Below are 23,182 nucleotides of genomic sequence, written 5' to 3'. Positions count from 1 at the left end.
TGTGTGTGTGTGTGTGTGTGTGTGTGTGTGTGTGTGTGTGTGTGTGTGTGTTTCCTTCATTTTACTAAGTGCGCAGTGGTTCCCATCAATGTGGAAACACCTGTCCTTTAGTTCTGGGAGGTGCTCTTATGTTCCTTCATATTTTTCCTCTATTTTCTCTGTTGTCTGTTTCTGAATTTACATTTGTTAGCTGTGATACTTCCTGCATTGAGCCACTGATTTTCTCATTTTTTTCTCTTTTCTTTTCTCATATTCCAAGCAATTCATTTAACTTTGTATAATTAAAAATGTATGTATATATATATTTCTAAGACCTGTTTTTGTTTCTTGGTCTTTTAAAAAATAGCATTCTGTTCTTGTTTTAAGGATGCATTCTATTATGTTGCAGAGGATGTTAATAATGCTTTGTTTTGTTTTAAAATTTCTTGTCCTCCCTTTGCTGCTTCTCTTGAGAGTTCCTTTTTGTTTTTGCTTGTTTAATTTCCATTTTTTGTTTTTGTTTTCTTTTTCTTTCTTTTTTTAACGTGCCTGGAGATCCTTGGCTATTTTCTCATAGCCTAGGAGAGAGGCACAAATTAGCAGTTTGGAAGTAGTTTGTGCTCATGATAGAGTTTGATGCTTACCAGGCCTTACAGCAATGTGGTCAGGCTGGTACCCTCACCTCTTTGCACACATGCCACCTTCTCAGTGAGGCCTATTCTGACCACCTTACTTTAAAATGCACACACCTGCCCCCTGGTACTTCTGATCCTTCTTTCCCTGCTCTATCTTTTTCCCATAGCTCTTTTTCTTCCTCATAGCACTTTTATTACCTAATATATAATACCTTATTTATTATATTTGTTCATTTTTCTGTCTTCCCCCACTAGAGCATCGGCTCCATGAGAGCAGAGATTTTATTATTTTTATTGATATCTTCCAACCACCTGGTGTGCCCAGCCCAAAATAGGCATTCAATAAATATTTATTAAATTGTGGAGACTCAACACTGTGTAACTCTTTTCTTACGGGCTTTTTCTTTTTCAGCTTTTCTCTTTTCCTTATAGTATGATTTTTTCCAGAAAATAGTAATTCATTCTCCGGCCTTGGAGGCATGGGGCGGGGGATAGGAGGTGGGATGTGGAAGGAGCTTCAGGGTGATCTGCCTGGGAGTCAGCATCCTTATAGCTGAGCAAGATGAAGGGAGCTGAGGTTCACTGTTAAGTATGTAGATGTTTACTCACTTTTTTAAAAAAAAAATAAGGTGCTGCCATCTAGTCTTGCTTTATCTGAATCTAGAGCCTCCCTTCTTTAACTTGTACTGATAGTATAAACTTGTAGTTTTCTGTAGGAGTAGGGAAGGGATGGTCACCTGCCTACTTAAACTGGGGGCTGGTGAGAATCTTGGCATCAAACTATTCCTTATATGGACTTCAGCTAGTTTTATTGTTTGCTTTGTTCATTTTTAACCTAACCTTGGCACCCCTACCTTCAGAACTACCTGGTGCTTTCAGTTTCAGAGATATTAGGGTACAATGCACCTTGCTTCTTCTTAACCTCTCCTATTCCCTTTGCATTTGTGGATTTATTCATTTTTCAGATTCTTCAGCTGTCATTTTCGTTGGGTTTTGGGAATCCATTATTTCCTAAACTATTTTTCAAAGCATTTGTTAATTATATTTGTCAAAATGGTATGTGCATAAGAATTGATGGATGATTAGATATATTTCCTGAATATAAAATACATTAGTTTCCAATAAATTGATCATTTTCTCTTACTACACCTGTCACGGTTTCCAGTATCCAGTACATAGTAAGTGTACGGTTTGTTGAGTGATGAACAGATTTGACTACTGGATTCAAGCTGTAGTGTGATGGCATTTTAATATATTGCTTGGAAAGTTTGAGGGTAAAAGTACTTTGCATGTGCTTATGTACTTGTGTGTTTTCTAGTGTCAAGAGAGATTTGAAAAAAGGTATCTACAGTTAGCATTTAAGGGATAGAGTGCAGGGATTCGAAAGTGGAGGCCAAGAGTTGAGAATAGTTGTCCTCATTAACCATGAGTGCTAGGTTTCTGAAAATGAAACAAACAAAATCTTGGTAAAAGATTAGGTAGTTACTGAACTTCAGACTTAAAGAAAAGTTAGTTGGGGGGACCAGGATCTCATGTGACAAACCAAAAGTTCTTTTATTATTCTTATATTTACAAATATAAAAAGAATTCACTAAAGAGCATACCTAAGATGCTTGACCCATTTTAAATGACATCCAATTAGTGTCTCTTTGCCATCTCTTGATCTTTGGAATATTTTCAGAGTCAGTTTCGTGCACAGTGTAAATTTGCTTTTGCCTTACTGCAGGTTATATGGCTAAAACGTAGGTCAAGGACCACTCAACATGAGGCTGAAGAGGTAAGCAGAGACTAGATCACACAGGGCATTGTCAACCGTGTTAAGGATCATGGGTTTGTTTTTACTATAATGAGAAACTAACGAAAGGTTTTTCAAGTTAACATTTTTGTCAAATGACTCTGCTGCTAATCTGAGTTTGGATTAGAGGAAGACGGAAGTGGCCATGGCAAGACTAGTTGAGAGGTCACTAATAATCCTCGGCAACAGATATTGCTGAATACCTGTGCCACATTCCTCCATCTCTCTTCCTTGCCCACAGAGACCGCTTTTCACAGTAAAAAACAGAAATTGCCTGATACTCCATTTCCAACTCCCCTTTCAGTTAGTGCAGAGGCATGTGATCCAGAAATGCCCAATGGGAAATCTGATAGCTTCTGGAAAATATTTTCCTCCTTAATTAAAAGAGGAGAAAGGCTTTTTGGACATTTGTTGTATGAGAACATGACGCTTGCAGCTGCTGCAGACATCAGACACAGCAGAGCATGACAGAGCAGAAAGGTCTGGGCCTTTTTTTTAAAACTTTTAACTTTTACATGGATACAAAAAGTCGACATATCATAAGTGAACAGCTCACTGAATTTTCACAAAATAAGGACACCTATGTAATCAGCAACAAATAAAAATCCAGAAGCCTTCTTTATGCTTCCTTATGCTCCCTCAAGGCTAACCATTATTCTAACTTCTAACAATATAGATTACTTTCACCTGTTTGTTTGTTTTTTAATCTGTTTGGTTTTTGTTTTTATTTTTCAATTTTTCACTTTAAGAGATGGCATCGTATTTTGCATGTGCTCTTTTGGGTCTAGCTTCTTTTACTCACCATGTTTGTGAGAGTCATATGTTTGGGTAGTTGTAGATTGTTCATTTTCATTACTATAGAATATTATGTTTTGTGAATATACTTCAATTTATTCATTTGACTGTTGGTATATATTTGGATGGTTTGGCTAACTAGTGTTCCTGTGAGTATTTTAGTATACACACTGTTGAATATATGTATGCATTTCTGTTGGGTATATACCTCTTTGATTTGTAGTAGCTCTTTAAATAGTCAAGATAGGTGTCCTTTTCTATACATATATACATTTCTATACATTTCCCAGTCAGTGGCTTGTTATTTCCACTCTCTTAATGGTATCTTTTGATGAACAAAAGTTCTTAATTCTAAGATAGTTAATAAGTATTTGTTGGTTGGTGCTTTTTGTGTCCTGTTTAAGAAAATTTTATCTACTCCAAAGTTTCAAAGATATTTTATTTTCTTTTGGAAGTTTTATTATTTTACCTTTGATATTTAAATCCAAATTCATCTGGAGCTGATTTTTGTTTATGGGGAGAAGTGAAGTCAAGATTATTATTTTTTCCCCCAAATGGAAATCCAATTCATCAGCATTGCTTGGAGAGACCCACTTTCCCTACTGCACCAATGTCATCTTTGACAAAAATCAGATGACTGTAAATGTGTGGGTCTGTTCCTGAACTCTAATCTGTTCCATTGGTCTATTAGTCTGTCTTTGCACTAATCCTACACTGTTTCAGTTATAACTTTATGTTGACCTTATATCCAGTGACCTTGCTAATTAACCTTTCTTATTAATTCTAATAGTTTATAGATTCTTTTTGTATTTTCTAGATGTGCAGTCATATAATTTACAAATAATGTTATTTTTTCTTCCCTTCCAATCCTTGTTCATCTTCTCTTTCCTTCTACCCCTCTCCCCTCTGTTCCCTTCCATTTTCCTTGAATTATTGTACTGTTTAAGACCTCCAGTACAATGTTAAATAGAAGGGGTCATAGCGGATGATTGTTTTGTTTATAATCTCTTTATGAAAGTTTTCAATATTTCTCCATTGTATACAATGAGTACTATAGGTTGTTTGAAAGATGCTCTTTTTCATATTAGGGAGATTGCATTCTGTTCCTATTTGCTAAAAGTTTTAAGATCATAAATGGGTATTGAATTTGTCAAATGCCGCTTTTGTGTCTAACAAGATGATCATATGATTTTTCTCCTTTTTTTCTATTAATAAAGTCAATTACATTGATTAATTTTTAAATGATAATCCAACCTTGCATACCTGGACTAAACTCCACCTGGTTTGATTTGATTTGCTAGTAATTTGTTCTAGATTTTTTTCATTTGTGTTTCATGAGAGAGATTAGTCTGTAATTTTTCTTTCTTATACTTTCCAACTATTGGAAACAAAGTATTCTGGCCTCATAAAAAACATTTTTAAAATGTCTCTCCCTTTTCTATTCTCTAAGCATTTGTGCAGAATTGATATCATTTCTTTAAATATTTGGAAGAATTGAATGGTAATGCCATCTGGACCTGGAGTTTTGTGATGGATTTTAAATTATGAGGCAGTTTCCTTAATAGATATAGTTCTATTCAGATTTTCTATTTCTCCTTTTCGTTAGCCTTGATAAATTGTATTTTTCAAGGAATTTGTTGACTCTGTCTTCTGATATATATGATCTGTTCAATCTGACAAATTTCTAATTGCAGATATTTTCAGCTCTACCATTTCCATTTTAAAAGTATATTCCAATTCTCAGATGAAATTATTTCATTTATTCGTCTTTCCCTCTTATTTCTTTTTTTTTTTTTTTTTTTGCGGTACGCGGGCCTCTCACTGCTGTGGCCTCTCCTGTTGTGGAGCACAGGCTCCGGACGCGCAGGCTCAGCGGCCATGGCTCACGGGCCGAGCCGCTCCGCGGCATGTGGGATCTTCCCAGACCGTGGCACGAACCCGTGTCCCCTGCATCGGCAGGCGGACTCCCAACCACTGCGCCACCAGGGAAGCCCTCCCTCTTATTTCTTAACTCTGTTAATAATAGTAATTTTTGATTGATTGCTAGACTAGACTCTAGATCTGTGCTGTTCAGTAGAGTATCCACTAGCTGCATGTGGCTTTTGGCTAATCTTAATTGAGATGTGGTATAAGTGTAAAATGCTGGATTTTGGAGACTTGGTACAACAACAAAAAAAGGCTGTAAAGTAGCTCAGTAACTTTTTATATTGATCACATGTTGAAGTGATATTCTGGATACTCTAAATATAAAATTAATTTGTGCTCTTTGTGCATTTGAAAATGTAGCTATTAGAAAATTTTAAACTACATATATGCCTCACATTTGTGACCCACACACTTTTTCTATAGGACAGTGCCACTCTAGATGCTGTTTTCTTTTTCTAGAGAGTTCGATTTTCCAGAGCTAGGTGGATGGGCTGAGAAGCTTTACTCCTCTCAGCCTTCAAGTTGAGTTGACTTGCGGCTGTACTGCAGCTTTGGTAAGGTTCCATCTGCTTCTGTTCTGTAATACCCCTATGTCATGGCCACTCAAGGCTGTCATTTAGGGGCCTGGTGTGTTCACTGGGCAAATTCTAGACTCTCAGACTTGTTTCCTCACCCCTGAGAGATTGCCAGAAACTCCGCTCTTCTGAGAGACCCCTTGATTATCCCTTCAGCCTCCCATTCCAGACAACTTCACAATGTGGCAAATATTTTGAGGGGAAAATAGGCCATGTGCTTAAAGCTCTTGAAGTCTCTAATTACATCTTTTCTGAAAGACCACTAGTCATAGCTCTGCATGTTTCTCTGACTTCAAGAAGCAACCCTCTATCTGGGCAAAACCATGATTTGCAGCATCTTACCTCATCCTACAATCAACAAATGCCCCCATGGTTAAAGTGGGTACAGAAAGACCAGCAACCTCTCTGAGGTTCTCTCCTCACCAGAACCTGGCATCCTCTAGTCCTCTTTGTTTTAGCAGCTCTCTGATAACTCTAAAGTGATGATTTAAAAAATTTTACCTATAGTTATCCTCAGTAGGAACACTGTCTGCTTCAAACTACTTCATTCTCTTGGATTTAAAAGAGATATACTTAAAGTCCAGACCTCTCTGGTGTGGCTTCTATCGTGGAATCTTTCTACCTTGCCTTGCCTTGCCTTCTATAGATAATGCTATCCTTTGCTCTAGAACCTTTAAAAGTTACCTCTTAAAAAAGAGAATATAAAATTTTGAATCGTCAGCATATAGCCATTTAAGGTATCTGAAGTCAGGGGTCTGGATTTGATCGTATAGGACAGTTGTATAGATTAAACTCTGTATTGTGAGACTAGTTTTAGGTCAGAACTGTGAGGAGTGCAACACTTAAGGAAGAGAAAGAGGAATCTCCAGAAAGACAAAGAAGAGATGAGAAAGGTAGGAGGAATATCAGAAGAAGGTGAAGTCACAGAGTCCACAAGAAGAGAACATTTCAATAAAGAGGGTGCATCAAATTATGTAGAAAGGGTAAGAAAATTTGAAGTGAAAAGGACCCTGTGGATTTAGCAGTAATGAAATTTATATTATCTTATTACCTTACAACATTCTTATGAAGAAAGCATAAAAATTATATGAGAATAAAATTTATCCTAATCTTATTTATGATCTACAAAAATGACGATTTCATATGATTCAGCCTGATAGATGGAGAAGTAAAGGTTTACCAAAGAGAAGTAATTTGCTTAAACTCAAGAGTAGACACGAAATTCAAATCTTGTTCTTTTGACATCTGGTCCTATGTCCTTTGCACTGCACTACATATTTTTATCTATTGCTATCATTTCTTAATTATTCATTACTTAGATAAGTCTTTTCTCCCTCTTTTTTTTGTGGTACGCGGGCCTCTCACTGCTGTGGCCTCTCCCGCTGCGGAGCACAGGCTCAGCGGCCATGGCCCACAGGCCCAGCCGCTCCACAGCATGTGGGATCCTGGGGCACGAACCCGCATCCCTTGCATCAGCAGGCGGACTCTCAACCACTGCGCCACCCGGGAAGCCCTTTTCTCCCTCTTTTTACAAAACGAAATCATAATTTTATTATGTGCGCATGTATTTGTTTATATTGGCTATTTTTCTTTTCTTTGTCTTAAAGGGACATTATTATTTTTTCCAGTTTTATTGAGAAATAATTGGCACCCATCACTGTATAAGTTTAAGGTGTACAGCATGATGGTTTGATTTACTTATATTGTGAAATGATTACCACCATAGGTTTAGTTAACATCCATCATCTCATGTATTGATAGATGGTGAAAAGAAGAAAAAAAGATTCTCCTTGTGATGAGAACTCTTAGACCTACTCTCTTAACAACTTTCCTAGGTATCACACAGCAGTGTTAGCTATGGTTTTCATGGTGTACATTACATCCCTAGCATGTATTTATCTTATCTGTTTTTCTTTTTTTTTGGTTTTTTTTTTGCGGTACGCGGCCCTCTCACTGTCGTGGCCTCTCCCATTGCGGAGCACAGGCTCCGGACGCGCAGGCTCAGCGGCCATGGCTCACCGGCCCAGCCGCTCCGCAGCATGTGAGATCCTCCCGGACCGGGGCACGAACCCGCGTCCCCTGCACCGGCAGGCGGACTCTCAACCACTGCGCCACCAGGGAAGCCCTGTTTTTCTTTTTAATGATAGTTAAGTCTGGTTAACTTGTTGTTGTCCTCCAAAGATGTTCTGCAATTTCTTCTTAACATTTCTTTACCATTTTGGCTTTTGATGAAATTATTGTTTTTAATTGACATTGACTTCAAATGTAATTCAGAATTGTTCATGTAGATTAGAATACTCTCTAGGTCTTGTCTTTTTGTTATGCCTCTTTTTTTTTTAAACAAGTAACTTTAAGACCAGTTAAACTATGTAAGCTTAACTCTCCAGGAACTCTTTCTGGAGGAAATTTCTCTACGTAGAAACTTTTTCAGACTTACAAGTCCAGAATTAATATCTTGACCCTCTGTAATAGAGTGACTGACTTTGACCTTCTGAGGTGGTCCCTTCTTCACTAGGGTAAAAGAGCTTGCTTTCCATAGTGAGCTCTTTGAGTTGGATTCTGTCTTTCTTGTTAAGGTGCCTTTGTGGTATCCTTACTTTTAACACATTTGGAACTTCTGAAGTTTCTTTTGGATCATTTTAGACTTTCTTTTGCTACAAGTAGGTCATGATTGCTGTTAACTGGTTCTGTTCCTTCCTAAGTGAAAGAATGGTTAAAATGCCAGGATCTGCTGCTTCTTGTGGTAACAGTTCTCACATTGAGGTTCTATAGAATTTCATCAAGTCACAGCTATGGTTAATGAAGGAGCAGAAGGTAGTGAGAGTGGAGAGCAGAGGGCAACTTTCTTGAAGCAACTTTCAAGTCATTGTTCTTTATTCTATTTATTTTCCAGGGATATGTGATTAACAATAGGAAGGAACATGTGAACAGCTTTGTATTTAATATTTGATGTTATTTTATTTTATTTTATTTTGCGATATGTGGGCCCCTCACTGTTGTGGCCTCTCCCGCTGTGGAGCACAGGCTCCGGACGCGCAGGCTCAGCGGCCATGACTCAAGGGCCCAGCCGCTCCGCGGCACGTGGGATCCTCCCGGACTGGGGCACGAACCTGTGTCCCCTACATCGGCAGGCAGACTCTCAACCACTGCGCCACCAGGGAAGCCCTTGATGTTATTTTTATTAACAAATGACTTCTTTTTTTTTTTTTTTTTTTTTAAGGTAAGCTTTGTTTATGGTGGAGTTAATACTTATATATATCCTTAGAGGATACCCTTAAACAAATCAAAGCCAGAGTAGAGTTGTGACTTAGAGGTTGCTGATAGGGAGCAGAAGATCCTGGAGCCAGGCGGAGAGATCGCTTCATAGAGAAACTCTAATGGATTGTATTTATATACAGTTTTCACTGATAGCAGCAGATAGCAAGGAAGGAATGTTGAGGAAAGGTAGTAGCTCCTATTCCGAAGTGACTTGGTGGGCTTTGGGCTGGCAGCAGTGCTGATGTTGTGGGCCATCACATGGCTTGTCCTGCCACTAGGTGGAATACCTACTATGTAGGCTGCCCCTAAAACACACGTTTTATAAGTAAGTAATTAAATTACCAAACAAGATCATGGTCAAGTAATGAAATGAAGTGAAATGAAATGTTGAAGAAATATTTATTTCAAACTAACACTAAGAATTGGCTCAGCTTATTATAGCTGTTTGGGTTAGTTATAAACACCTGTAAAGCAGTGTTTTTTATGCAGAATTTTCACCAGTCTTATATAAAATTTTCAATATTTATTATTTATTTGCTACCCTTGCAAATAAAAAAACTAATGTTTTCTATGTAAGAAAATTACCACAAACCTAGTGGCTTAACACAACACGTATTTATTATCTCACAGTTTCTGTGAGTCAAGAGTCTAGGCTATCAAAGAATTCTTCTGAGAGAGAACTGATTTGGCAAGGTGGCGGGGGGTCACTGGTGACTTTGACAAGATTGGATTCAGTGTGTGGACAAAATTTAGATTGAAGTGGGATAAAGATAACTAGGAGGTGAAAAAAATTTTTAACTTTTAAAGGAGTTTTGCTGTGAAAAGAAATAGAATTGGGGCAGTATGTGGAAGAGGACATAGGATCAAGAAAGGGTTTTACTTTTAATGTTTAAGATGACAGATACGGCATGTTTGTAATGCTGATGACAGTGATCCAGGAGACAAGAGAAAATGATTTGGAGAGGTAGTGACTACGGTGGGAGCAGAGTCTTTGGCTGGGAAAGAAAAGGTGGGATCTATTGAGCAAATGGAGGAACCATTCTCACAAAGATGCAGGGACAGTTCAACTACAGTATAACAGCTGGTGGGAAGATGGTAATTTTTTTCTCTAATTGCTTCTATTTTCTTAGTGAAATCAGATATCAGCTCAGAGAGAGAAGATTAGAGCAGGTGTTAGGATTTGAGGGGAAGCTCAGAAACAGCTATTCCAGAGACAGTGAAAGCATATTTTCTAAAGGAATATAGTAAGAGTTTTGCATGGTGCTACATATATACTTGCATATATACTTGTCTTAAATTTAAAGTGAGAACCAGTCAGCATGTTGATTATTTTTCTCCAATAGGCATTGAACAGGAAGAGAGTTAGGTTTAACCAGGATTGTTGTGTTCTCCCTCAGAAAAGTATGAAACAGTAAGAGAGGAAATTGGATTTCAGTATATAAAGGGATTGATTATCATAATGAATTGTGGGGTATCATTGAGGAAAAATGGGAACTGAAGACATCGAATGGGTTAACGAACAGTGAAAAAGTAGATGGAATCAGTAGTCTAGCTGTTTGGCTAGGGTTGATGTTATGGCAGTGGCGTCACTTGAGAAAGCTGGTGACTTGGGCTATAGAGATGGGGATGCTTGAAGTCAAGATGTCAGCGATCTTACAGCTGCTGCCCGTAATCCAATATAGAGCATGATGGTGGGGGAGGGATAACTGAAGTGGAGTGAAGATAAAAATTATTGGAAATGAAGAAGCTGAAGAGGAGAATCTGAATCATTAAATGGATCATCTCTGTGGATATTGAAATCACCAAGAAGGAGGATTCTGTTACTGGAGCAATGGAATACAGTCAATGGCATGTTAAAATCATGTGCTGAAACTTTCTGAAACTATTCCTCTTTTGAGTTCCTCTCCCAACCACACCAAATTACAAACAGATTTTTTAATCAGGTAAATATGTTTATTGAGAAAGGCATAGATAAGACATAAACTTAATAAAATGAGAATGATCCATATTCTCACCATTATAGATATTTCCTATTTATTTTTTGGTGAATATCCTTTCAGATTTTTGTATCCATACAAAAAATCATATATATAAGATCATGCACTACATGTTATTTAGTACTTTGCTCTTTAAAACTAACCAGAGGTAGCTGCAAATAACTGCAAACATATGAAGAGATACATCATTTTGAATTGCTATCAGGTATTCCAGGGTATGGATGTACCATAATTAGTCACTGTTTTACTATTGCTGCATAACAAATCACACTAAAACTTAGTGGTGTTAAACAATAGTAATCACTTATAATCGCATGGTTTCTGTTCAGGAATTTGGAAAGAGCTTGGCTGGGCATTTCTCTCTTGGAGTCTTTCATGCAGTTGCAGTCGTATGTCAGCTAGGCTGACTGGGACTGGAGGATCCACTTCTAAAGCGGTTCACTCATATGGCTGGCAGGTTGGTGCTAATCGCTGGCTGAGGCCTTGGTTTCTTTCTACATGGGCCTCTCTATGGGGTTTCTTCTTGTCATGGGAGCTGGCTTCCCGCAGAAAGAATGATCCAACAGATGCAGGCAGAAGCTGCAGTGCCCGTTGTGACCTATCTGCAGATGGTCACTTCTGACATATTCTATTTGTTGTACAAAGTCAGCCCTGATTCACTGTAGGAGGGGACTACGCAAGGCCGTGAATTACCAGTGATCACCCTAGGGGCTGGTCACCACAACCACCCTTCTACTGGTGGCTACTTAACTTGTTTCCAAGGAATATTATTATACCTAGCATCTCTGTGCCCTGTCTTAAGTATTTCCCTGTAGTTTCAGAAGTGGCGTTGCCAAACTACTTTTCAAAAAGATTATTATACCTATTTAATTTCCAAATCAGTCTATGAGAGTATACATTCCCCTCACCCTCACCAATACTTAGTGTTTGTAATTACTTTAATCTTTGCTAATCTGATAGACATTTTATAATATAGAGAGATATAGATATAGATAGATAGATATAGTATCTATTTAATTAGTAGTGAGATTGAACAATTTCCTTGTGTCTGTTGGTCCATTGCATTTCTTTTTTTCTTATATTATTACTGATATTAGTTCTTCATTGTGAAATTTACAAGTGTTTTTTCTCACTTTGCTATTTATATTTTTATTTTCTTTTAGTCTTGTAGATATTTTTGATGTTCATGTAGTCGTCTGTTTTTTTTTTTCCATCATATTTGGGTTTTTGAATTGCTTTGAAAGGTGAACCCTACCAAAAGATTATAAACATGTTCCTGTATATTTTTTCTAATGCTCCTGTAGGTTTGTTGTTGTGATTATTAATTTATATAGTATTAAAATTAAATATTTAAGAATTTACTTTTGTGTTTGGTATAAAGTTAATATCTAAACTTTTCATTTAATCAACCAGTGTTACAGTGCTGTATTTTTTTTTTTTTTTTTTTTTTTTTTTTTTGCGGCACACGGGCCTCTCACTGTTGTGGCCTCTCCCGTCGCAGAGCATAGGCTCCGGACACGCAGGCTCAGCGGCCATGGCTCACGGGCCTAGCCGCTCCGCGGCATGTGAGATCCTCCCGGATTGGGGCACGAACCCATGTCCCCCGCATCGGCAGGCAGACTCTCAACCACTGCGCCACCAGGGAAGCCCTACAGTGCTGTATTTTGATCAATCCATCCTTTCTTCACTGTACATGTTAGTTTTCTACTCAATATCCATTCTCCCTAACCTTCTCCTGTTAGAACTCCAATTTTATTCAGCTCCCTACCCTGCAGAAAGTAGCCATGTGCTGCTACCTTCCCCAGCCCTTGGAAGTGAATCCTAATTGAGCCAAACCAATCATAGTGATTCCACTCCTCTCCTGATTGACTTAGGGATGGATATTCAATAAGAGCTTCAGGGAAGATGTGCTTGTTCTTAAAGAAGGGAACCAAGAGAGGAACAGTACTTGATTTCTTCCTCTGGAGAAGAAGTCTAGGAGAAATTAAGTTTGGGACAATGCTAGCTCACCCACACTGGAAGAACAAAAGGAAGATAGCACCTTGGTCCTAGATAGCATTTTTGAGCTTCTGAATTAACCTCTCCTGTGACTGTGTTAACTCAGGTATTTGAACTGTGTGAGGTAATAAATGTCCTCATCATTTAAGCCTCATTGAGTTAGATTTTATGTTACTTGCAGCCAAATGCATTCTGATACACCTGCAATGTGAAATGCAGTACCACACCATTTATTTAATACAGCTTTATAATAGATGTTAGTATCTGGAATTATCAGCCCTATTCCTCATCCCCATTTTTCTTTTTCACATTTTAACTCTTCCTACCCCACCCTTTTTTTCCAGAAAAACTTAATTAATATTTCTATCTCTGCTTTCTTTTTGGTTTCATCTGTCAAATGTATTTTTACCATCTGCTTGTATTTAGAATATTTCTTAATCACTGCGTTAACACACAGGTTTGTCTTTTTAAGATAATATGTAGTTACTTAGATTTTGAGGGGTTTTTTAAGTAACAGCTTTAATGAGATATAATTCACATACCGTACAATTCACTGATTTAAGATGTATACATTTTTATCACCCCCCAAAAGAAACCCTGTACTGATTAGTAGTCACTTCCCATCCTGCCCCCCAGGACTGAGCCCTAAGCAACTACCAATCCACTTTCTGTCTCTATGGATTTACCTACTTTGTACATTCATATAATAGAATCATATACAATGTGGTCCTTTATGACTGGCTTATTTCACTTATTTTCAGGGTTTATCAATGTTCTACATACATCAGTGCTTCATTTCTTTTTATTGCCAAATACAATAGTATTTGTATTGTATGCATATACCCCAATTTGTTTATCCATTTATCAGTTGCTAGACATTTGGGTTGTTTCCATCTTTGGGCTATTATGAATAATGCTGTTACAAACATCTGTGTACACATTTTTGTGTGGACATATGTTTTCATTTCTTGGATGTAAACCTAAGGGTGGAATTGCTGGATCATATGGTAACTGCATTTAATCATTTGAGGAACTGCAAGACAGTTTTCTAAAGCGGCTGAACCACTATACATTTCTACCAGCAGTGCTTTAAGGTTCCAGTGTCTCCACATGATTTGGGGGTTTTTTTGACTCTAAGAAAGAACCTGAGTTTTTATGTGTGTGCATTTTTTATCGTGGTAAATATACATAAAATTTACTGTTTTTAATCATTTTAAAGTGTATAATTCTGTGATATTTAGCATATTCACAATGTTGTGCAGGTGTCACCACCATCCACCTCCAGAACTTTTTTATCTTCTCAAACTGAAACTCCATATCCATTAAACACTAACTCCCCATTTCCTCCTCCCCCAGCCTTTGGCAGCTGCCGTTCTACTTTCTGTCCCTATGAATTTGTTTCCTCTAGGTACCTCATCTGAGTGGAATCATACAGTATTTGTTCTTTTGCCACTGGCTTATTTCACTAGCATAATATCTTCAAGAGAATCTGAGCTTTTTTAAGGTGGTGTTTGGTACATGCATCTTTCATCATATTTTATGCTGTCTATATATCATCCTGCCATGTCCTTATATAATATTATTTCCTTTTTTCCCTCTCTGTAGAGGAAATCTCTAGATTTTGAAATCAGCACCCTACTTTTAATTCTCTTATTGTTCCCTTTTGTAGTTCTTTTTATGTTATATGTGTAGTTACGTATATGACATAAAGGGAACTGTGTTGTGGTGAAGAGATTAGTGGCCAATTTTCTCTTGCCCATATTTCTTTTATTTTATTTTTTTGGTATAATATAGGATTTTGGACAAAATTATTATTACTAAATTATCTTTACATTATGTAAACATTACATTAGTGTTTAAAAGCATAGACTCGAATCTCACTGCTTGTTTTAATCACACCTCTGCCACTTGCCAGCTGTGTGACCTTGGTGAAGTTATTTAAACTTTCTGTGTCTCAGTTGCATTTGTCACATCAGGATAATAATATTACCTGCCTCATTGCTGGGATTAAATAGATTCATTTACTTAGGGCTCTTAGAGTAGTACCTGGCACATAATATGTGCTATATAAGAGTTTACTGTTATTATCATTAGCATTCTCCTTGAGGAATTATTGTTGGCATTTACATTTTATTTTATAAAAATTAATTTATTGTTTTTGGTTAACTGTGTGTGTGGTTTTTTGTTTGTTTGGTTGGTTTTTGGTTTCTTCCTCACTGCTAGGATTTTTATTATATCCTCTTTCTTCAAGTCTTATTGTCATGTTTAAGTTGTATCTGTTTGTACTACTCTGAGTAGTTTTTTCAGGTGTGATCCTCTGTCTTGTTTACCACTATATTTTCAGTCCCTAGAACATAGTTTGGCGCAAAATAGGTGTTCAATAAAGATTTGATAAATGAATGTGTGCCTGGAGTCCTTGCATATCTGTTAGGCTCTGGCAAAAGGGGGCCTTAGAAGGAAATTGCAAGGCAGGAAGAGGAAAAGGGGACTTGCTTCTTTCTGTTTGAACGCTGTTTGCTTCCCACCATCCCAGCAATGTTTCTTCACAGCAGCAGGTCCTTCTTCTAGCAAGGCTTGAGTCCAGTTTGCAGTTTCTCTGACTCTCACGGTACAGTCGTCCCTCCATACCTGCGGGGGATTGGTTCCAGGACCCCTCATGAATACCAAAATGCAAGGATGCTCAAGTCCCATCTATAAAATGGCACAGCTCAGTGGGCCCTGTGTATCCAGGGGTTCTGCATCCACGGATATGGAGGGCCAACTGTACCACCCCCTGAAGCCACACATCTGAAAAACCAGCACTGCTAGCCAGTTGGCACCCCCTCCTTGAGGTCTGTATGCCAGCCCCACAGGGCCCTTCCTCCAGAAACCCAGCACCAGCCCAGCAGCTTCCTCGTAGAGATCTAAGTTCCAATCCCTCTATGAACTTCTCAGTCTTAATTTGTCTCTTTGCTTTGTTCCCCAACCTTAGAACTGCACTTCTGGTACTTGTTCCCTCCATGATACCTTAGTATTCTCCTTGGCCTCTCCATTTCTCTAGTTAGCAACTTGATTCCTCCTTAGGGAATTCTCTCTTAAAATACCTGTGTGTCACCCTGACTGAGACAGCTTATCTGTCTTACGAAATTATGTCACCTTTCTGAAGGTAGACTCTATCAGTAACTATTCTCTATGTCAGGGATCAGCAACTGCAGCCCGTGGGCCAAATCGAGCCTGTGTCCTACTTTTGTAAGTAAAGTGTTACTCAAACATAATCACACCCATTCACTTTCATATTGTCTATAACTGTCACTTTGCAAAGGCAGAGATGAGTAGTCATGATTGAGACCACATGGTCCACACCACCTATAATGTTTGCTGTCTGGTCCTTTATAGAAAAAGTTTGCCAACCCCTATCCTACATCTATAGTTAGCAGAATTTTTGGTATTTAGTAGACATGCCAATAAAAAATGTTAAGCGAGGGAATATATGGAGGAAAGAGCCAAAAAGGGAGATGGTAAAAAGAAAGAACAAGGAGGAATATAGAAAAATTTACATTTTAATGGTGATGAAAATTTTATTTATTGAGGTCCAGATCAGATATAGGGGAAAAAAAGAAAGTTAAATTGGCAAAATTTTACCTTTCATTAATTTTCTGTTTAAAAATATAAAAAATCATGTAAATAAATTTTGCTTAAAATATATTAACCTTTTAATCGAACTGTTATAAAAAAAACATTGAAATTATATCTACTATGTGTACTTGAATTTTTTTTAATCCATGAAATAAGTTAAAATATGGCAGTATGAGAATAATAACTTTTTAGAGTTGACTGAGAATTTTAAACAGGGCACAATAGAACTGAAGTAGACACATAAGTTGGTGTTTATGACTTTTGGGCAATGTAGTTGATTGTGAAGCCATTTGAGAGATGTTAACAGCTACACATACTTTGTAATATACATTTAGTGACTGAGATCAGTAAACTTTTTATGTTCTGAAGAACTAGTTTACTGATAGTATTTATTGAATAATTTACTACATTTACAATTCCGTACATATCGTGCCCCAAATCATATGCTGTAAAATCTTAGTATAACTTCCAGTACAGTGAAGCACTTAAAAAATACTCTGAAAATAACATTGAGTCTATCAGAAATAGTGGTTGAATTTGTCAAAAACATTCTATTAGTAAGGAGTTGAGTAGAATTTTAGTTTTACTTTTTGGTCATTACTGAGATTCATTATTGTACATTTACCTAGAGAATAGATTATCCCAACCAGAGCTGCTTTCCCCCTTCTCTGAACTCCTGTGTGTATCTATTATAATAGTTTCCCGTTGTTGCTACAAAACATTACCGTACACTTAGTGGCTGAAAACAACACACAATTATTATCTTACAATTCTAAAAGTCAGAAGTCCAAAATGGGTCCAATGGACGAAAATCAAGGTGTCAGCAAGGTGCATTCTTTTTTTTTTTTTTTTTTTTTTTTTCCGATATGTGGGCCCCTCACTGTTGTGGCCTCTCCCATTGCAGAGCAACAGGCTCCGGACGCGCAGGCTCAGCGGCCATGGCTCACGGGCCCAGCCGCTCCGCGGCATGTGGGATCTTCCCCGACCGGGGCACGAACCCGTGTCCCCTGCATCGGCAGGCAGACTCTCAACCACTGCGCCACCAGGGAAGCCCCCAGGGTGCATTCTTTTTAGGAGCTCCTAAGGGAGAACGCTTCTTGCTTTTTCCAGCTTTTAGAGGATGCCCACATCCCTTGGCTTGTGGTTGCATCACTCAGCCTTTGCTTCCATCATCACGTCTCCTTTACTGTCTCTCTTATAATGACCCTGTGATTACATTGGGCCCACCCAGGTAATCCAGGATAAGCTTCCCATCCCCAAATCTTTAACTTAATCACATCTGCAAAGTCCCTTTGCCATTGTAAGTTAATGTATTCAGGGGATTTGGGGAGGAACATGGACATCTCTGGGGGCCTATTATTCTGCCTACCACATCTTTCTTATTTTGTTTAGAATCATTGAATGTCAGAGCTGAAAAGGACATTGGATGAAAACTTATCCAATCCCTTTACTTTACACATGAAGAAGCTGAATGAAACCAGAGGCTGTTTGTCTGCCTCTAAGCACTCTTTAGGTGTGAATCAGGCCTAATTTATGTTTTGTATGCCTAACTATACTTACAATAATACCTTGAACATTTTAAGTACTCAGTAACTATTTATTGCCTGAATGATTAAAAGGTTAGTGATAGAAACCAGATATATCTAGTCTCTGACTCAATTATTTCAAGTTAGTGCTAATAGAAGTTTATAAAAAGCCACTGACTGACATTACCATAAAGGGTAAAGATTCATTTATTCTTATATTTTGTAATTAAAAGGAGGAAATTATTCCTTCTTAAAAATAACTACCTTTTTTAGTATTCCATTTCTCTGTCTCTTGTTTTTCTAGAGTAACTCATGGAATCCGGATTTAGTTTCTTTGATATTCATTGCCATTGGGCTGGGTTGATAAGATAAACCTGTATTTTCTGTAATGCATATTTTTCAGCTGTGTCCAATATTTAGGACAATTTAAAAATCAATACTTATCTTTTAAAAACTATTTAATAACTTTAGGAAAAATTTTAGAAATTTAGGTTTATTTTTTTACTTATAATTTTTCTTCCCTTGTTAAGGAAGGATAGTTTGGACTCTTGGTTAAAATAAAATGAAAAAAATTTTTTTTAATTAATTAATTAATTTTTGGCTTCGTTGGGTCTACGTTGCTGCACACAGGCTTTCTCTAGCTGCAGCAAGCAGGGGCTTACTCTTTGTTGCGGTGTGCAGGTTTCTCATTGCGGTGGCTTCTCTTGTTGCGGAGTGCGGGCTCTAGGCGCGTGGGCTTCAGTAGTTGTGGCATGTGGGCTCAGTAGTTGTGGCTCGCGGGCTCTAGAGTGCAGGCTCAGTAGTTGTGGCGCACGGGCTTAGTTGCTCCGCGGCATATGTGATCTTCCCGGACCAGGGCTCGAACCCATGTCCCCTGCATTGGCAGGCAGATTCTTAACCGCTGCGCCACCAGGGAAGTCCCAATAAAATGAAAATTTTTTTAAAGTTTATCTGGCATTTCTTTTTGAAAAACATTAAAACCTAGATTTTAGGTTTAGATTGTCATTCAGATAGATGAATCACTTACTATTTTCCAAGAAAAAAAGCTTTGTCTGATACTTGTGCAATGACTGATTTTCTTTTGTTAATATTCTTGTAGTTTATATAGAATCTGATTTATTGTTATGTGAGTTTGGATATATTAGGCATGGTTCTTGAAATAAAATACACCAGAAGCATTATGTTCTAAGCATTTAGAGTCTTTTCTTACTTGTATCAGCATGGTTTTTCATTGGCCCTATACATTTATACATGTCTAAATCATATACACGTTTCTACAAATACTAAGATTGCAAATAATTCTATTTTTATTTTGTCTACAAGAATGGTACATGTAAAGTGCTTAGCAACTGTAAAAATGGACCATGGTAAAAGTGCCCAATAACTGATAATGTTTATTATATTGTCATGCTGTCCGTGAGAAAAATGTTAATTATAAGTCAACTTTAGAATACATTCATTATAATAAATTATATTCATTGGGTGAAAACATAATCTGACTTTTATTTTCTTGGCAGCAACTTGAATTGGTGGAACCAAGTGGCTGGATTCACGTTCCTTTAACTGATAATCATAAGAAGCCAACTCGCACATTCATGATACAGATTGCTGTTCTAGCCAATCATCAGAATGGAAGAGATACCCACATGAGACAAATTAAAATATACACACCCGTGGAAGAGAGCTCCATTGGTAAATTTCCTAGATGTACAACTATTGATTTCATGATGTATCGCTCCATAAGGTGACCTTGAAATAGAACAAAAGTCATTAAACATATCTTTATCTTGTCAGTAAAGATTAAATCTGGTATCTTTATTGAAAAATGGATCAATTATTTTGCAATTTTTTATGCATTGAAAAGTATTTTATTGTAACTTTAATAAATAACTTTTGGGTCATACTATGTTTATTTTCTTTAACATATAATAAAGCTCACATATTTTATAATTATTAAAATGAATTTGAGCCAATCATTAAATTTTTCCTTATATCAAAAGAAAACCAGTTGAACTGAAAATTTTTAAGGTACACACAATTTTTTACTAACTAGGTAATTATTTCATATAGTGATCATGCATTACAGTAATGATTTACTGCGTGTTTGGGAACAAAACTATGTTTTACCAATAGATAATATCTTTAATAGGCCAGAATTATTATTTTTTTCTATCCAGAGGAAGCTTCTTCTATTCATACTAGGTCCTTTTAAAAACTGTGTCATAATAAGCTTAGCATTCAGTGTGTGATGAGAACCATTCTGATTTGGGGAATGTAATTAATTGTGTCATAATTATTGTACTCCCATGAAATACTTTTAACCCTAGAGTTGTCTATATCCTGATATTATGTCAGCAATTGCCAATATAATCTGCTGTTTATTCTAATTCTAATGCTGTTTATAGAATAGTTAGTTTCAAATTTGTGTCTGACACTGAAGCATTCCCTAAGGGATAATGTAGCTCACGAAAATTTTAAAAATATATGAAATTGTTCTTTACATATAAAAATATTTTAAAGTCCCTTAAATGAGGTTTCTTTCCATGGTTTAACATGAGTCGATTTGATTCTGTATATCTCCCCCGGCACCACCGGCTACCCCATATCCTTACTTTGGGGGAGACAGAACTTCTCCATATTGGCTCTTTTTTTTTTCTTTTTGTGGTTGTGCCGTATGGCTTGTGGGAATCTTACTTCTCCGACTAGGGATCGAACCCGAGCCCTTGGCAGTGAGAGCATGGAGTCCTAACCACTGGACTGCCAGGGAATTCCCACCATATATTGGCTCTTGTTTGGGAAAGATTCCTCAGAGGTTCTTGCATTACTGGGTAGACGGAAGTCTTAAATTAGCAAAGTTTAGGAAATACTTATGTGTTTGATTTATTCTGGCAGAGTACTAATTTACATGGATGCTATAAAAAATGAAGGTTTCATTTTTTTCACTCAGCAGAATCTCAGCTCTTTTTTCTATGAGTTCCACAAAGAGTTTGTCATTTTCATTCTGTTGTCTTTAAAGTAAGAAGCATGGTAAGTGACTGTATGATCACCAAAAAGTCTGTAACCAAAACTCATTTGAGATCAGTGAGTTACTCCCAAGCATAGATGTCAGATGCTGGGAAGGGTAGAAGAAACAGATGGATAGGAATTAAAAGAAAAGGAGAGAATCAAGAAAATAAGAAGAGCAATATATACTTGGCACTGTATTGATGTTCTGCGTTAGTCTGATAAGGAAAACATTCATGTAAACAACAGGCAGAGTCTAAGAGGCAGAGAAATCTAATAAAAAGTACAGGAAGTCTTATTAGTAATAATGTTACTACTTGCTAACTGCTTTTTAAAAATTTGCTTAAAAGAAAAAAGGAGGAGGACTAATTATCATTTACCTGATCCAGTCTGTTATTTCCTACTATTAATAGTTTGTGAAAAAAACTCCCAAAATTAGGAAGAATTAAGAAGAATGTTGGGAAAATCACTATGTTTTCTAGTTCTACTCCCTTTCCCTGTTTTTCATAAACCAGCTGAGCACCTCATTAGGCATGGGAAAACTTGGTAGCCCAGGATTGTGGAGGTAATGCGTCCCCTTATTTTAAGGATTATCTGAAGTTCTGATAGACCATGTATTACATTAACAATGCATAATTATCTGAAGCAGTTTCGTTTCTCTTTTGAAAGAGCAAATTATATAGCCAACAAAAGATTTGTATCTAGAATATATAAAGAACTCTTCTTATCACTTAACAGGAAGAAGACAAACAATCCCATTAAAGTGAGCAAAAGATTTAAACAATCATTTCATCAAAGAAGACATATGATTGACAAATAAGCGTATGAAAAGATGCTCAACTTCATTGGATGTTAGTGAAATGCAAATTAAAATCATAATGAGATACCATTTCACAGCCACTAGAATGACTGTGGTTAAAATGACAACGAGGAGGGGGAAGGGGAAGCTGGGACGAAGTGAGAGAGTGGCATGGACGTATATACACTACCAAATGTAAAATAGATAGCTAGTGGGAAGCAGCTGCCTAGCACAGGGAGATCAGCTTGGTGCTTTGTGTCCCCCTAGAGGGGTGGGATAGGCAGGGTGGAAGGGAGATGCAAGAGAGGGGAGAAATGGGGATATTATGTACAGCTGATTCACTTTGTTATACAGCAGCAACTAACACAACATTGTAAAACAATTATACTCCAATAAAGATGTTAAAAAGAAAAAAAAGACAATTGCACGTGTTAGCAAAGATATGGAGGAAATGGACCTCTTGTCAGACTACTGATGAGGAGGTAATTAGTGTATAACCACTTTTGGAAAACATTTTGGTAATTTCTTAAAAAGTTAAACATATACCTGTGTATGGGTATTTACCCAAGAGAAAAGAAAGCGTATGTCCGTACAAAGACTTGCACATGAATGTTCATAGCAGCTTTATTTGTAGTACCTAAAAATTGGAAACAATGCAAATGTTGATCAATAGGAGAAGGTATAAACAAATTGTGGTAAATCCATATAATAGGATACTACTCAGCGATAAAAATAAATGAACAGTTAATACATGCGACAACATGGATACATTTACAAAATAATTATGCTGAAAGAAACCACAAAAAAGAGTATATAGTGTATGATTCTTTTTTTTTTTTTAATTCTAGAAAGTACAAACTCATCAAGTGATAGAAAGCATATTAGTGGTTGCACAGGATGGGGAGCAGACAGAAGCAAGAAGCCATGAATTATTTGGGGGGATGACAGAAATGTTCATTTTCCTGACAGTGGTACTGGTTTCACAGCTATATACATAAGCCAAAATTTATCAAATCATACGTATGTGCAGTTTATTGCATGTCAATCATACCTTAATAAAGCTGATTTAAAAATAGCTTATTCTACCTGTTTCACATAGGAATCACCCAAAGAGGCTAGATTTGACAGTTATATTTCTTACTGTATAGGATCTGAGAATAAAAAACTAACATTGAAAAGCCATCTTAACAGTTAATAAAACAATGACAGCAAATTCACGGATTCATCCGTAATCAGTATACTTTTTGAGTATTGATTGAACTGCAGTTATGAGATTTAAAT

At 37.1% G+C, this 23,182-nt stretch overlaps 1 protein-coding gene across 3 annotated transcripts in view; it reads left to right on the top strand.

Annotated features, from left to right (window-relative positions):
• ANAPC10 (anaphase promoting complex subunit 10) overlaps positions 1-22,649 on the top strand; it is a 76,904-nt gene extending 54,255 nt beyond the window's left edge. Inside the window, exons 5-6 of one of the 3 annotated variants that reach the window (XR_003795594.1) lie at positions 11,290-11,417; positions 19,617-19,646. Coding sequence is in view for 2 of the 3 variants with exons in the window: in XM_029235284.1 (XP_029091117.1) it covers positions 19,617-19,847 (231 nt within the window). In the remaining variant the exon portion in view is untranslated. Of the gene's footprint in view, positions 1-11,289; positions 11,418-19,616; positions 20,047-21,840 lie in introns of those variants that run through there. The other 2 variants (XM_029235285.1, XM_029235284.1) reach the window with 2 other exon arrangements.
• The last annotated feature ends 533 nt before the right edge of the window (positions 22,650-23,182 follow it).

The sequence above is a fragment of the Monodon monoceros genome, unplaced genomic scaffold (assembly GCF_005190385.1).
Source record: "Monodon monoceros isolate NGI ecotype Baffin Bay Population unplaced genomic scaffold, NGI_Narwhal_1 Super_Scaffold_20, whole genome shotgun sequence".
NCBI classification, from domain to species: Eukaryota; Metazoa; Chordata; class Mammalia; order Artiodactyla; family Monodontidae; genus Monodon; species Monodon monoceros.
The sequence above is the reverse complement of the archived record's forward strand: the minus strand, read 5'-3'. Positions and strand labels throughout refer to the sequence as shown.